Here is a 13119-nt window from a genome sequence, read left to right on the forward strand (position 1 = left end):
TCCAAGCCAGCTGCGCTGTGATTGGTCATTAATTAGAAACAACCACATGAGACCAATCACAGATGCACCTGTTGCATTCCACAGCAGCAGATAACCATTGTTTACATTTTGTTCCTGGGGCCTCTCAGCTTCTCAGGAGCAAAAATCTTAAAGAAAGGATTTTTCATAAAAGATGTCTGTGACACTTAGCTCTAACTAAAACCTTAGCTCCTCTAAAATCTCTTAGTTCCTTGAAGTTTATGTCTCAATAGTATTAGAGAAGCTCATGGTCTCAGCCTGCCAAGCAGGCCCTGGGGTTGCAGGATGGCTGTAACACCATGGGGGTTGCAGGATGGCTGTGACACCCTGGGGATGCAGGATGCTGTGACACCCTGTGCTGCTCTCATTGCTCTCAGGGCAGAGCCGGCGCTGATGCAGATCAAGGAGTTTCACAAGTGGATCAGTTCCTATATTCTTCATTATAAACCCAGCTAACCAAACATCGTGCTGACAATCAATCAATCAATTATTAGTTAACTACTAACTCTTAACTTCACCAAAACCTACCTATTTATTTTAATTAACTTCAATAAAGCATAATTATCTCTGCTCTCGTTGCTCCCAGGGCGGAGCCGGCGCTGACGCGCATCAAGGAGGATCGCAAGCGCATCATCCTGCCCGCCATCGACAACATCAAGTACAACACCTTCGAGGTGCAGCAGTACGCCAACGCCGCCCACGGCTACAACTGGGGGCTCTGGTGCATGTACATCATCCCACCACAGGACTGGCTTGACAAAGGGGATGAGTCGGCTCCCATCAGGTAAATCTCCTCGTGCTGTCACTTTGGGCAGAGCAGTGTTTCCATCTCGGCTGTCTGAATGGTCACCACATTTCTCTTCACTGAGAAAAGCAAGGCACGGTTCTTCCCAAGAATATTCCTGAGTGTCGCATTCTCTGAACCTCAGAGTAAGAAAAAGCAATTCTTATCTCATTTGCTGTGCAAAAGTAGAATGCAATGTGGAGATTGTTACCCAGAGTGATGGTGGTTTGTTCCCTTGGCCTGTCAGGTGTGTGTGTCGGGACTGTTGGCTGACAATCACGAGATTCTGAGCAGGGGAATGCAGCTGAGTGCTGGGCAGATTCAGTTTAGATGTAATGTAATATAGTCTAGAATAATATAGTATAATAAAATAATTAATTATCCTTCTGATAAAAGGACTCAGATACATTCATCACTTCCCCTCAGTGGGGGCAAAAATATCCACTATAAACAAACCTACAGGCTTTGTGCAGGAATAACTAAATGAGTCTAATGGCTCCACAAAAGCTGTGGATGTGTGCGCTGCCTTTCAGAGCTTCCCCACAATGTACACAAGTACTCTGGCTCTGAGTGTGTGCTTCAAGCACGTGTTCTGGCCATTAGTAGGAAAGCCAGGATCCTTTTCATCTAACCTTTTATTTTCCAGTGGGCTCTGGCCCATTGTGTGCAAGAGAAACAAAGGTGTTGTGTGTGGAATTACAATGTGGCTGGTTTCACTCCTGTTCTGTGGGCAGTCTTGATCATCTATCTAAACCAGAGCTTCCCTGGAGCATCACTAGGAGCTGTGTTTGAGAACTGCTCTTTTTTTCTTTTCTTTGTGTTTTTTTTTGTTTTTTTTTTCCTTTGGTTTTGTGGTGGGTTTTCATATTTTTTTGGTTGGTTGGGGTTTTTATGTTGTTTTTTGGGGGTTTGGGTTGTTGGTTTTTTTTTTGTTTTTTTTTTTGTTTTGTTTTGTTTTGTTTTTTTATTGAGAACTTTGCGCATGTTCAGAGTTTTCCTACTGGTTGAATTTAAAACGAACCCACATCAGACCATGCAGTCAGTGCGTCAATTTACTTTGCCCTACAAGAGAACATTGTGCATTACAGGAATGGAATTTTCTGGTGAAAGGCCATTACAGGAATTGTGAAGGTGTTTCTGAGAATTGTTACAGTGGGGAAAAGTGGAACTGATGTGAAAAGGGCTTTCTCTTCCCTCCATTTGAAAACTCACATCTCCAGTGCAGATGTTTGTCTAACAGCTCCTCTGGGACATATTGTGCTGGGTTAAGGGCACTGCTGTTACCAACTCTAGAAATAAATGCTAAAAAATGTGAAGCCTAAGTACGCAGTTTAAAATGCTCTTATTTTTAAGACTTCTTAAGAAGGACACAAATTACCAGCTTAAAGTCATGTTCATTTTCTTGTATATTGGCATCATCTTAAAGCAAGCTGAAACTCTACTGTATGGTCCCAGTGTGGGCTCTGGCAGAGGAGCAAAGCTTGAGTTTCCAGATCCTGGAAAGTTCAGCCAAGCACTTCCAACAACACACCCACCTGAAAAAAATGGCAGTGATCTTTTGGAAGTGAAAAGACCCTAACACACTGATCACATTTCTACGTGATCAGAGAGATGGAGCCACCTCACAGAATCCTCCCCTCATGAAGAGTAATATTTTAATCTGTATTTCACCAAGTGTTGCAAATTGTACTCAGGTTCATTCTCATGCTCTGTGACTGTAAAACAGAGCTATACAGTAATATTAACCTTATTTACTGCAGGACAGCACAGTCCATCATCACTGACCTTTTGCTTGGCTTGGAACCTCAATAAGCAGGGAAGTAATTACTTAGGAAATCAGTTTTCCTGGATAACATGCCCTGCTCGCCTCACATTGTTTTAAAAGTGCAGATGTTTTATACCTGTTTCACTCAGCCCTGAGAAAGTTTATTGATAAAGGAAAATTAATCATCCAAAGCTTTCACTCCTGAAAGGTTTTGTGCACTTCATGACTCACAATTTATATGTGAAATCATTGTAGTAATTTTCCCATGGATTGCTCCAGTATTTCAGTATCTTCTGTTCTGGAGACAATGATCACATAACAGATAAGACTGAACTAAGAGGTTAAACCTCAGCAATAAAGGGCCTGGTTTACCATGAACTGCCCACAGATTTATGTTCAGGCTCTTGCTGGTGCCATGCTGGCACTGAGTTGGGCTGACACAGGAGTGAACAAACTCAATCCAAAATCAAAAACTCAAATCCAAACCCAAGCACTGAGCAGGGTTAAAATCTAATGCACATAAGTAGCTGGCTCCCAAGAGCAGAGGCATCCACATGGAACCATGAACACTTCCATGACTCCCTGGGCACAAGTTCTCTAAAGGCAGGGATTTAGGAGAGCAGAGCATCTCCTTTATGGTCACACTGTAGTGTGTGCTGAGGGGCCTCTGAAGCTCTGGCACCTGGATGGATTTGCTAAAGCATTTGGCTGTTGTGTTGTTCCTGCCAGTGGAAATATAATGTGATTTTGTGGCTTTTAAGTGATATGCCAGTGTAATTATGGTAGTGGAAAGAGTGACTGTGTGAGTGTTATTGATGAAAACAATCAGGAAGTCTGTCCTTAGGGCTAAGATTTGAAAGTGGTCATGGTCATCAACTTACTAGCTGTGGAATATTTAAAGTGTGTTTTCAAAAGGAAGGCAAAGTCAGGCTAGTGAGCAAATTTAAAAATAAAAATCTCAGATGTGACTTGGTTTGGTACAGGTTTTGGTTTTGCAACCAGCTTCCCAAATCACATATTGCAACCATGATTCCCATTTCAGTCCACATTGCAAGACAGAAACTGTGCACTTTGATGGTGTTTGAATCCATGTGCTTGTCCAGTGCATTCAAAAGATTTCAAAGCTGCTCATCAGCATGAAAACTGCAAATCCATTTAGTCCTTGCTACCACTGTCCCTCTTCAGGCTTTGTTTGCCCCTGTTTTCAGCAGGCAGTGGGTTTGGTTTGTGCCTCTCTGTGTGTTTTGGGAAAAAATCTGGTAACACGTAACCCTGTGGCAATTTTTGTGGTTGGTGTAGCTGAATACTTTCTGCCAGATCTCCAGAGGGATTAAAGATTTTCAGCATTAAAGAACATGTGTACCCTGGTATCAGTGAGTATCAAGCCCTGGCATTTCTCATGTTTGCACTGTATGAATAAATATCATCAATGTGCAGAATTGGGTGAGGCATTTGGAAAGCAGGATCCAATTCCTGTTTTCTTCTGAGACTACACAAAAGATGTACTTCTGTCCTAAGAATTTTTCTGTTTTGAGCCTGATCCTCTAATTTCTTGAACACTGACTGTGATTCTACTCAGCCTTGCTGAGAAAGAGCAGCAACTGTCCCTCACACCAGTGGCTCATTCATGGGCAGTCATGTCAAGTGTGCACCATAAAATGTCACATCAGCTGTTGTGAGCTAAGTGACAAAGGGGACTTGGCTTTGAAGTGCTAACAAAGGTAAAGAAATAGCAAGAACAAGGTGTCAGATTTTGTAAAGATTTCTGATGCACTTTAAAGTCGGTTCTTTCTTCCCCCCCACGTTAATACTCTGAACTTGAGAACAATTGATGTTCCCTGAGCTGGCTTCTGCAGGCAATCCATTTTCCATGTTTGACATTTGAGATGGAAGATGTCTGTAAGGTGAAGATTTAAATGAGGATTGTTACTTTGACACGCTGTGTCCATTGCGTCATTTTCCGTTCGTGTTCCTGCGAGCACGCTGCCCAAAAATGTCCTTATCATCTGGCACCACACTGTGCAACAAAGGGTCTGGGTTTTTTAATACATGCTGTATCTTTTTTTCCCTGGGTTTTGGAACAGCCAGGAAGGTTTCTGCTATTCTGAACTCTGGCTCTGACTTGTCTTCCCTCACCTGCTGTGATTATGATGGACTGCTCTGCATTTGATTTCTTGATCAGCAGCCACTAACATGAGAGTCATTAGTCAGCCTCACCCAGCCAAGCACTGCACAGCTTTCCATTTTATCTTCCTCCAGCAGCAGTGGTGCATTTCATTGTTGCATATGTTCTCACTTACTGCTTTAATATGCCATAGCTTGCTACCAGTAGGGATGTGCATGTACATGCACTGCATCAGCTGCTCCAGAGAGTGCCAGTGCCTTGCTCATGGACATAAATTAGAGTTTCATATGCCCCCAGTGAAGTGTTTTGTGCTGCTGCTTATATCTGAGACTGTGTGTGCCCATCTCATGTGCAGTAACAATAATGATGAAGGCAGTCTGAGCCCTCACTGCTCTGGGAAGAAATCCACCTGAGCTCAGGAGGTAAAGTCTTTCATGATAAACCATGCTGCCATGTAATAATAAAACTGGGGAGTGTTTATTGACTGCTCACAGCCATCTTTTCAGTTTCTGGTTCACAGGAGCCTGCAACAAAGCACTTTTGCTTTTATTTGTCCAGGTTCTGATGGGTGTCCTGCCTGTTCCAAAAAAATTTACTTCCACAGGGCATCAGAGAGTTATTCTGCATCCCTATTTGCTCTGCCTTTCTAGATGAGCATTAGCTTGTCATTTTTTCTTTTTTTTTTCCCTGTATCTCCTGAGCAGCAAATCTGTCCTTGAGTTCTGTTCTCAGGGCCTGGTGTGACTCTTTCTTGCAGAAGACATGAGCTGTAAGAAAAATAGAAATACTTCTTCAGGTACCCTGCAGGTTTCCCCACTTACATGTCAGACCAAGGCTGAGGTGCTGCTTAAGAACCTGAATCAAAGAAACATCCTGCTGGGAGAGGTGGAACACTCAGAGATTGAATGTGTCATTTGAAACTCCTTGTCTCTCTTATTATACCTGTATATATACATTTATGCTTATATATTTATTTATGGTTCTATTTGCCTTTGAATTTATGTGTTTATTGTGAGTGTTTGTCAGTTTTCCTGGAAATTGCAGTTGGCTGCTCAGGAAACTGTTTCAAATGTGACCTGATTGCATTGTGCACATATGTACATATAAATATATATAAAAATAAATATACATAAATATGTGCTGGCCTTAAGGCAGGAGAGAAGGATGCATAAGGCAGAGGCAGATTGACTGTACCATGTGCAATTTCTCCTTCACTGGTTCTTGGTGAAGCCCCCAGGGGAAGGAGGGGGATGCACCTGGCTGGAGAAATGGGTGTCAGCACCTGCTGGGATTTTACCCACAGAGCTCCTGGGGCTCTCACTGACACAAACCAGTCCTGACTCAGACCTGCAGTAAGTGCAAATGCTTTTCTTCCCTGGCCAGTGTGCCCCATCCCATGGCAGGCACTGCCCTCGCACACAGGGCAGGGAGGGAGAGTTCCCCACCAGAGACCTCTCTGTGCCTCTGCCCTTCCCCAGGGCATTCCCAGAGAAATGTTTCCCTCATGCCTCCCCTGCTACAGCAGTGCTGTCAGGTAATTCCCCCAACCCGACTGCGCTGTATCTTTCTCCAGTGCAGAATCAATACAACTCTAGGCTGCATTTTAAGCTTTTAGCTGCAAAACCCATTTTGCTGTGTTTCCCACATTATCCTTTGAGTGCTCCTGTTGATCATAATTAATCCTTATAACATCCTCCACTGTGTCAAGGAATATCCCACAGATCAATTAAGTTTCACAACACCTTTGAGGTGTTGGTAAAAAACAGTACACTTCTAATTGCTGCTTTCTCCTTCTGGAAGTGTCTCCGTTTTACTAGAGAGTGCATGATTGAGGGAAAAGGTTTTTTATACAAAGCAGGTTCATATCTTGTGCTCTGAAGCTGGGAAGTGCTGGGGGCACTCAGATTCTCAGGTGAGCAGGGGGTAAGAGGAGCCAACACAGCTGCTTTTGCTCATGGGGCCATATCCAGCTTTCTGCTGCACTGCACTAAAAGTGGTGGATGGACTGGAGTATTTCAGGTACTGGGAAAACCCAGTTCTAATGGCAATTGAGGGCCTGGAGCTTAATTCAAGCACAATTTTTGAGAAATGTTTGTGCTATGTCAGTGTGACACTGTAGTCCAGTATAAAATTATAAAAGCTGGATGTGGTTCCTTCTGTCATTGTTCTGCTGTTGTTGCTCACTCCTGAAAACATTTTTTTTTTTCTGAAAAAGCTGTGAAAGCTTGTGAAGTCGATATTTGAATATATATAATGAGAAGGAATAAACCCTAGAAGGGAGAGAAGGAGTTGCAAAGACTCAGTAGCATTTGTTTGTGAGTGATGATTACGTAGTTGCATCTAAAATGTATTTCCCATTCCTGTTCAATTTACAACTGAGGGTTTTAATGGACAGAGCCTACAGCTGCAGCAATCCATCCCCCAGAGGGAGAGATTCCAGCACCTGAGAGCAGCCTGCAAAGCCTGGCAGTGCCATTCCTCATGGGAGCATCCTGCTGCTGTAAGGAGCTGCCTCCAGAGCATTTCTGTGGGGGAGACAGGGCTGGAAAAAGAGTGAGTCTAAGCCCAAACTAGCATCTCAGTTTTGCAAAGCAGTGATGCCTTGATCCAGTGAAGTTTGTGTTTAGTTTTGACTACATGAAAAGGAAAATTAAGAAAGCAGTGCGTGTTTCTCTCCCTCACCTCCTTCCCTCTTTTATCATGGGTAAAATTTTAAAAATATACCTGAAATATTCCCTCCAAGGCTTATTTCATTGCAAACGTACTGAATTTCCTTACCTTGGTTGTGTCTTTCTTTCATTTTAGTTCCTAGACCAAATTTATTCCTTGTTAGCCTAAGATATGCTTTTCAGTGGTACAAAATGTGAAATCAAGATGCATGTAGGATATGTCTCATCCTGGGTACAGGAGAGCTCTCAGCTTTTTTAGGCAAATCTGTTTCCAGGCTTGGCTCTGGGAAATATAATCAGGAAGATGCATTTCATCAAATAACTTGAATTTACAAATGCAAAGATCCTGGTGTATAAATATATGCATCAGAGGATGGAAGTGCCCAGCCAGGAGTATCCTGTGTGGTTTTTTTAGAGCTTTGAGACCACTTCTAACTAGAGACTGATTCAACAGAAAGTCTTCAGAAATTACAGCACAAACAGAGAAGAACTGGAATTTCTTGCATACATGAAGTGCCATGTGATTGATGCTAATAGATAAATTTAGAATATAAACTTGGAAACAAAGAACTGTTTAATCTGTGCACGTTTGTTATGAGCTGGGGCCTGTAAGAGCTAATCAATGGCTTCATTTTCTGCTTTGATCTCTCTGTGCAGGACACCAGCCATGATTGGATGCTCCTTTGTGGTGGACAGAGAGTATTTTGGTGAGATTGGCCTGCTGGACCCTGGCATGGAGGTCTATGGAGGAGAAAACATCGAGTTGGGCATGAGGGTGAGTAACACAGAGACTTTGTGCATGTGCAAAGGGGAGCTTGTGGCCCAGCAGAGCTCCTGTCAGACTGATCTGCTGTTGTGCTGGAGAAGTTGATGATCTGGAAGTGACAGTGCCAGTAAATGAATGTTCCTGGCCTTGTGAGCCTTGAGAGAACTGAATATGCTTTATTGGCTCACCCTGTCAGTGTTTGAGCCCAGTGAGAAAGGTTTTCCCTTTTCCCAGTCTCTTTCCTGGTGCAAACAGCCTCTCTGAGTCTCCATGTGCTCATTGCCCTGAGCTGAGGCTGTACATTTGTACATTTGTGCTCTGACAGATGCAACACCTACAGAAAACTAAGGCCAGACTGGTAGAAGTCACTTGTAATGTTCATCATGCACACATTATGAATGCTGGGATATTTTACAACTCTGAGGAACCTCCTTGTAGAATAAGAATACAGGGTGCAGGTATTCAATCCTGTTGGACAGGTCATGGCGAACAGATGACTTTGGAACATCAGTCCCTGTGGCCTGGACCTGAAGGAGGTTTGATACCTGTGATCCTTTGCCCTTGGTTTCAAGGTGATGCTTGCCAACAAGTCCTCCTGAAGCCCAAGGAACATGTCTTTGCTTAGCATCTGAAAATTAGGCCACTTAATGTTGCATGAACAGAGTTTCCTCATTATAAAGCTGACTGTTTAATTATTTTCCCTTTACTCTTTATCCCCTGCTCCCCAGTACCATGTCCCTGGTGCATGTAATGTGCTCATTAAAGCATATATTCTGCTTGTGGTGAAACACTGAACATAAAATTAGTCCGTTCTTTATATCTGGCTCTTCTTTTTTCTGAAATGGCTACAGACTCCTTCTCACCATTGGACTGAGGAGGAAGGTCACTGCAGCAGGAGTTTATTTTCACATGTGGGTGTGTATTTGTTATTCCAGCATTGCAAGAGGGATGGGTTTGTAATGGGACTGTGTGAATACACTGCTTATACTTTAAGGTTCAGAATACACAGAGGGGACAGAAAAACTGCTACCACAAATCATCCAATTTTCCTTAAGAGGGTCAGGCTATTACCAGGATTGTGTGAGCTTTCCTTTATCATTGTGCAGGGCTTTGAGCTGTTTGAAGCTTTTTCCACATGGCTGCTCCCAGAATAGATTGAACACTCTGGCAAAACCCTGGCGTGGTTGATGAATAAGGCTCCCAAGAAATCTGAAAGCTGTCGCTCTTCCTTAGGCCAGGAGGACTTGCTGAGTACGATTAGAGCTCCTGGTAAACAGAGGCAAAGGTTTTAATAGGATTATGAAATGGCACTTGCTTGAAGAGACAAGGATTTGAGATGAGTGAGGATGGGTTTTCAGGGATAGGGAACCTCTTAAAGCCTCCAGAAAGCTTGGATCTAGGAAACAGCTCTTTTTCTTTGGGTTTTATTTTGGTTGGGGGCTTTTTTTGCCCTATAAGAAAAGCTAACCCCACTGTTTGGAAAAGGTTTCATGAAAACACAAGAGTATGAGTTTGTTGTGAATAAGCTGTGCGTCCATAGCACAGGCCTGTTACTCCGTGTTTCCAGCCTGGCAAGGAATATACAGTGTCTGCCTCCTAATTTGCAAATCCTATGTGTGATCCCCTCCTGTGAGTCTTTCAGAGCTGTCAGAAACTAGCAGTGTGAAAATGCACAGGAACCTTCTCCCTTCTCTCTAGGCTATTTATAAAACCACTGTGAATTTACCAAGTTGGGGGTTTTTTTAACTCCAGAACCTTCAAGTAAATTGCAAAAAAATCACTTCTTTCCTAAGGCCTGGTGCAATGACCCATGCAGGGATATTTGGTGCCTGCCCCCCACCTGCACAGAGGGGTGCTGTTGACCATGTGTGAAGCAATGAAAGATAGAAAAAGGAAGGAATACATGAATGAATAAGTAAAGAACAAAAATTAATATAATAATAAATAATAAGATGTAGGGAAGGTGGTGGCCCATGCTTGGCTGAAAACAGTCCCTATTTGAAACAGCTGTGACAATAATCCTTTTCTAATTTTTTGAAAACTATTATCATGTAACTGCTAAGAGAAAAGGGATTAGGCTTGGAGTGTCTGAAATAGATTACATTGCATCTACTGAACCCTTGTTTAAATTGTTTTAATAAAATGAAATAGGGAAACTCAGTGAAACTAATGAGCTGATTTGGGAGGATACTGTTTGATAACCCAGCTAATTCCCATGAAATCTATTGTTTATTAAAAAATCATGACCTTGAGTATTCTACTGTTGGCTTTGCCCTTTTCTAAATTCCATAGATGGAAATATTTAAATAATTAACCTAAGAGATTTTCTGTATTGAGTATGAACAAGCAGTGCAGCAACAGACTGGGGTTCCCTGCTATGCCTATGGAAAGTATTTAGGGGTCTGCAGCTCTTTTCTCAACTCCTATTATTTTTTGAGTAAATAATGGTGGTTAGAGTGGTTAGAGCTGCAACATTCTCCTGATGGGGTGACTTCACACTGAAGCCAATGTCTGTTTGCCAAGAGAGGGAGATTCTGGTGTGGTTGAGAAAAAGCACCAGCTGTTCTGGGGAATAAAGGGGAAATGGACACATTTGCAGGTTTGTGATGGTGAGGAAATGGATGGACACTTACATACTGTCACCTTGCACTGTGTTTTTTAAAGGTGGCAGTTCCACCACAAGGTGGATAAATTGGGGGAATTCTGTTAGGACAAACGGTGCTGCTGTCTCACTGTTCTCCAACCAGCTACTGAGGCTGATGGGAGTTATTATTAGCACCTAAACACAGGAAATTACAGCATCCAGTGTGGGCAGACTCCTCTGTGGATGAGCTGCCCTTCATGAGCACAGGCTGAAGAAGACACTCTAAAATCAGGGTAGATCATCTTTGCTGCTCCTGAACATCAAATTGGTCTCTCTGAGTACAGAGAGATGTCCCAATAGGAAGAGAAATTCAAGCAGTGCTTGAATGTGGAGGCACACAGGGGTCCCTTTAAGTGAGGGTCCCAAATTATGACCCTGTAAGAAGCTGCATGCTGTGCAAGCATCATGTGAGTTCCATTCCTACTGGGAGCTACAGACACACTTAATTATTTAGAAAGGGATCATATAAACATTAAAAGCCTAGTTTATGATTTAACCTAATACAAGCAGTTTATGATGCATCTTTTTATAGTGAGTCATTAATCATTGCACTAAGGATCCCTCTCTTCCTCTGGTGCTCCAGTGATAAGGTGAATGAATTGCTGTTCTTTTCACTTTGTGCCCGTCAGCTGTAATGGTGGGTGGAAAGAGATCAAGCATTTATTTTCAAGGATGCTGCAGCAGAAATTAAGTTCTGCTTCCACCATTAAGAATCCAAACAAATTACATTTTAAAAAAATCTGTTGCCGCGTTGATAACTGCAAGTAAAACTCCTTTTATGAGGCTGCTTTACCTCAGCAGCACTGAGTCACACCAGCAGGGGTGTCCCCGGTACCTTTGGCCAGTTTTGTGGCACTGTCAGTGGGATGTCTCTGGGAGCACAGCTCCTCAGGACTGAAAGGAGCTGATCCCAGCCAGGATCCAGCCCAGACCCTGTGTGCTCTCTGCTGCTGTGCTTTAGTTGGTGAGGGAGGCCAAGCTGAAACCATGGGTTGTGTCAACAGAAATGCAGCCCCACTTCTGCCTTACACAAGTGCTGTAAAAAAATCCTGATGTAGATGCACCAAAATCTCTTGATGAGGAAATGAAGCTCGTTACCTAATGGGCTTCCATACACAAGCACATCATTATACTTTCCCAACTTCTGTTGTATGCCCTGCCTTTACTTTCTTTAAAAATAGATGAACTACATTTTTTCTGAGCAGAAATGCTAATGGTAGAGTGTTGAGTAGCAAATTTTTGACCTCATTTTATTACCTTTAGCTAAAGAGATTTAGATTCCTCTGAGCAGTCAGTGTTTTAAATGCAGATTCCAGACTGGTGTGCTGTAATAAAAATGTCACAAGGTTTATGTATAGCAAACTTTAATTCTGAATTCTGGACAATGCTTTTTGCCCTGTGTGATTCATGAGGCCAGGTCCCTAGTCTTAGAGCTAAATAGAAGCTCAGTTCTGGGGAGTTACTCAAAGTTCCAGCATTTTTTCACATGTGCTGTGGTAAAACATAAGTGAAAATTCCACAAAAAATAGAGGTTAATCAAAGTGTCTTATTATGGTGAATCTGAAAATACTTCATTTTTATTTGGACCTTTCCCAAGCTATAATTTTTAGTATAAATTAATTCAGTTTTGACTTAAAAGTCTTAAAGCCTTTTAGTTCAAAGACATTTAATCACTTGAACTGTGTTAACAAAACCCCACAGTTGCTGACATCTGAAAAAGTGGCGTGCTCTGTCCTTAGACATGCCTATTCACACTGGAGTGCAATAAATCAGCATTTTCAGCACGAAGTTAAATGCTATTAAAATGTTTCTGAGCAGTTCTACACTGCCTAAGCAAAATCCTGGTAAGTGATGCAATCTGCTGTTATTGGAAGTTGCCCCAGTGCTGAGGCTGCAGAGATCTCAGTGATAAATCTCCCAGGTCTGACCCTCCAGATGAGGTGTGTGAGTAAAGGTGTCCCCTTTCCCCACCTCCAGTTTAATTTAGCACTTTCAGAGGTAATTCCTGAGGTAAAGGAATGCTAGCTAAGCTCGTGGAGCCAAGCATGAAGAAGTCATGAAAGGACTGAAGTTGTGGTGCCTGCATTCCATGAATTCCCAGCTGCCTTCCCTTTTCAGAGCAGGGACTGGAGCTGCTGGTTCTGTGCTGGTGTGCAGAAGTAATGAGCCAGGCCCTCAGCACATCCCAGCTTCAGCATCTCCTGATTCCACTGCAGCTGCACAGGTTCAAGCAGGATGGGATCAGGCTTGGCATTTGTGTCCAGCAGTCACCCAGAGTCACCAAAACCCACCCAGAGTCACCAAAACCACCCAGAGGCACCACTGGTGGCTGCCCATGGCCAAAGTTT

General features: G+C 42.9%; 1 protein-coding gene across 1 annotated transcript in view; it reads left to right on the plus strand.

Annotated features, from left to right (window-relative positions):
- The window catches only part of GALNT9 (polypeptide N-acetylgalactosaminyltransferase 9), a 129626-nt gene that overhangs the window by 58592 nt on the left and 57915 nt on the right, over nt 1-13119 (plus strand). The window contains exons 5-6 of the mRNA XM_063172929.1: nt 605-802; nt 8019-8136. Of these exons, the coding sequence (XP_063028999.1) occupies nt 605-802; nt 8019-8136 (316 nt within the window). The remainder of the gene's footprint in view (nt 1-604; nt 803-8018; nt 8137-13119) is intronic.

This window comes from Melospiza melodia, chromosome 20 (assembly GCF_035770615.1).
Source record: "Melospiza melodia melodia isolate bMelMel2 chromosome 20, bMelMel2.pri, whole genome shotgun sequence".
Classification (NCBI taxonomy): domain Eukaryota; kingdom Metazoa; phylum Chordata; class Aves; order Passeriformes; family Passerellidae; genus Melospiza; species Melospiza melodia.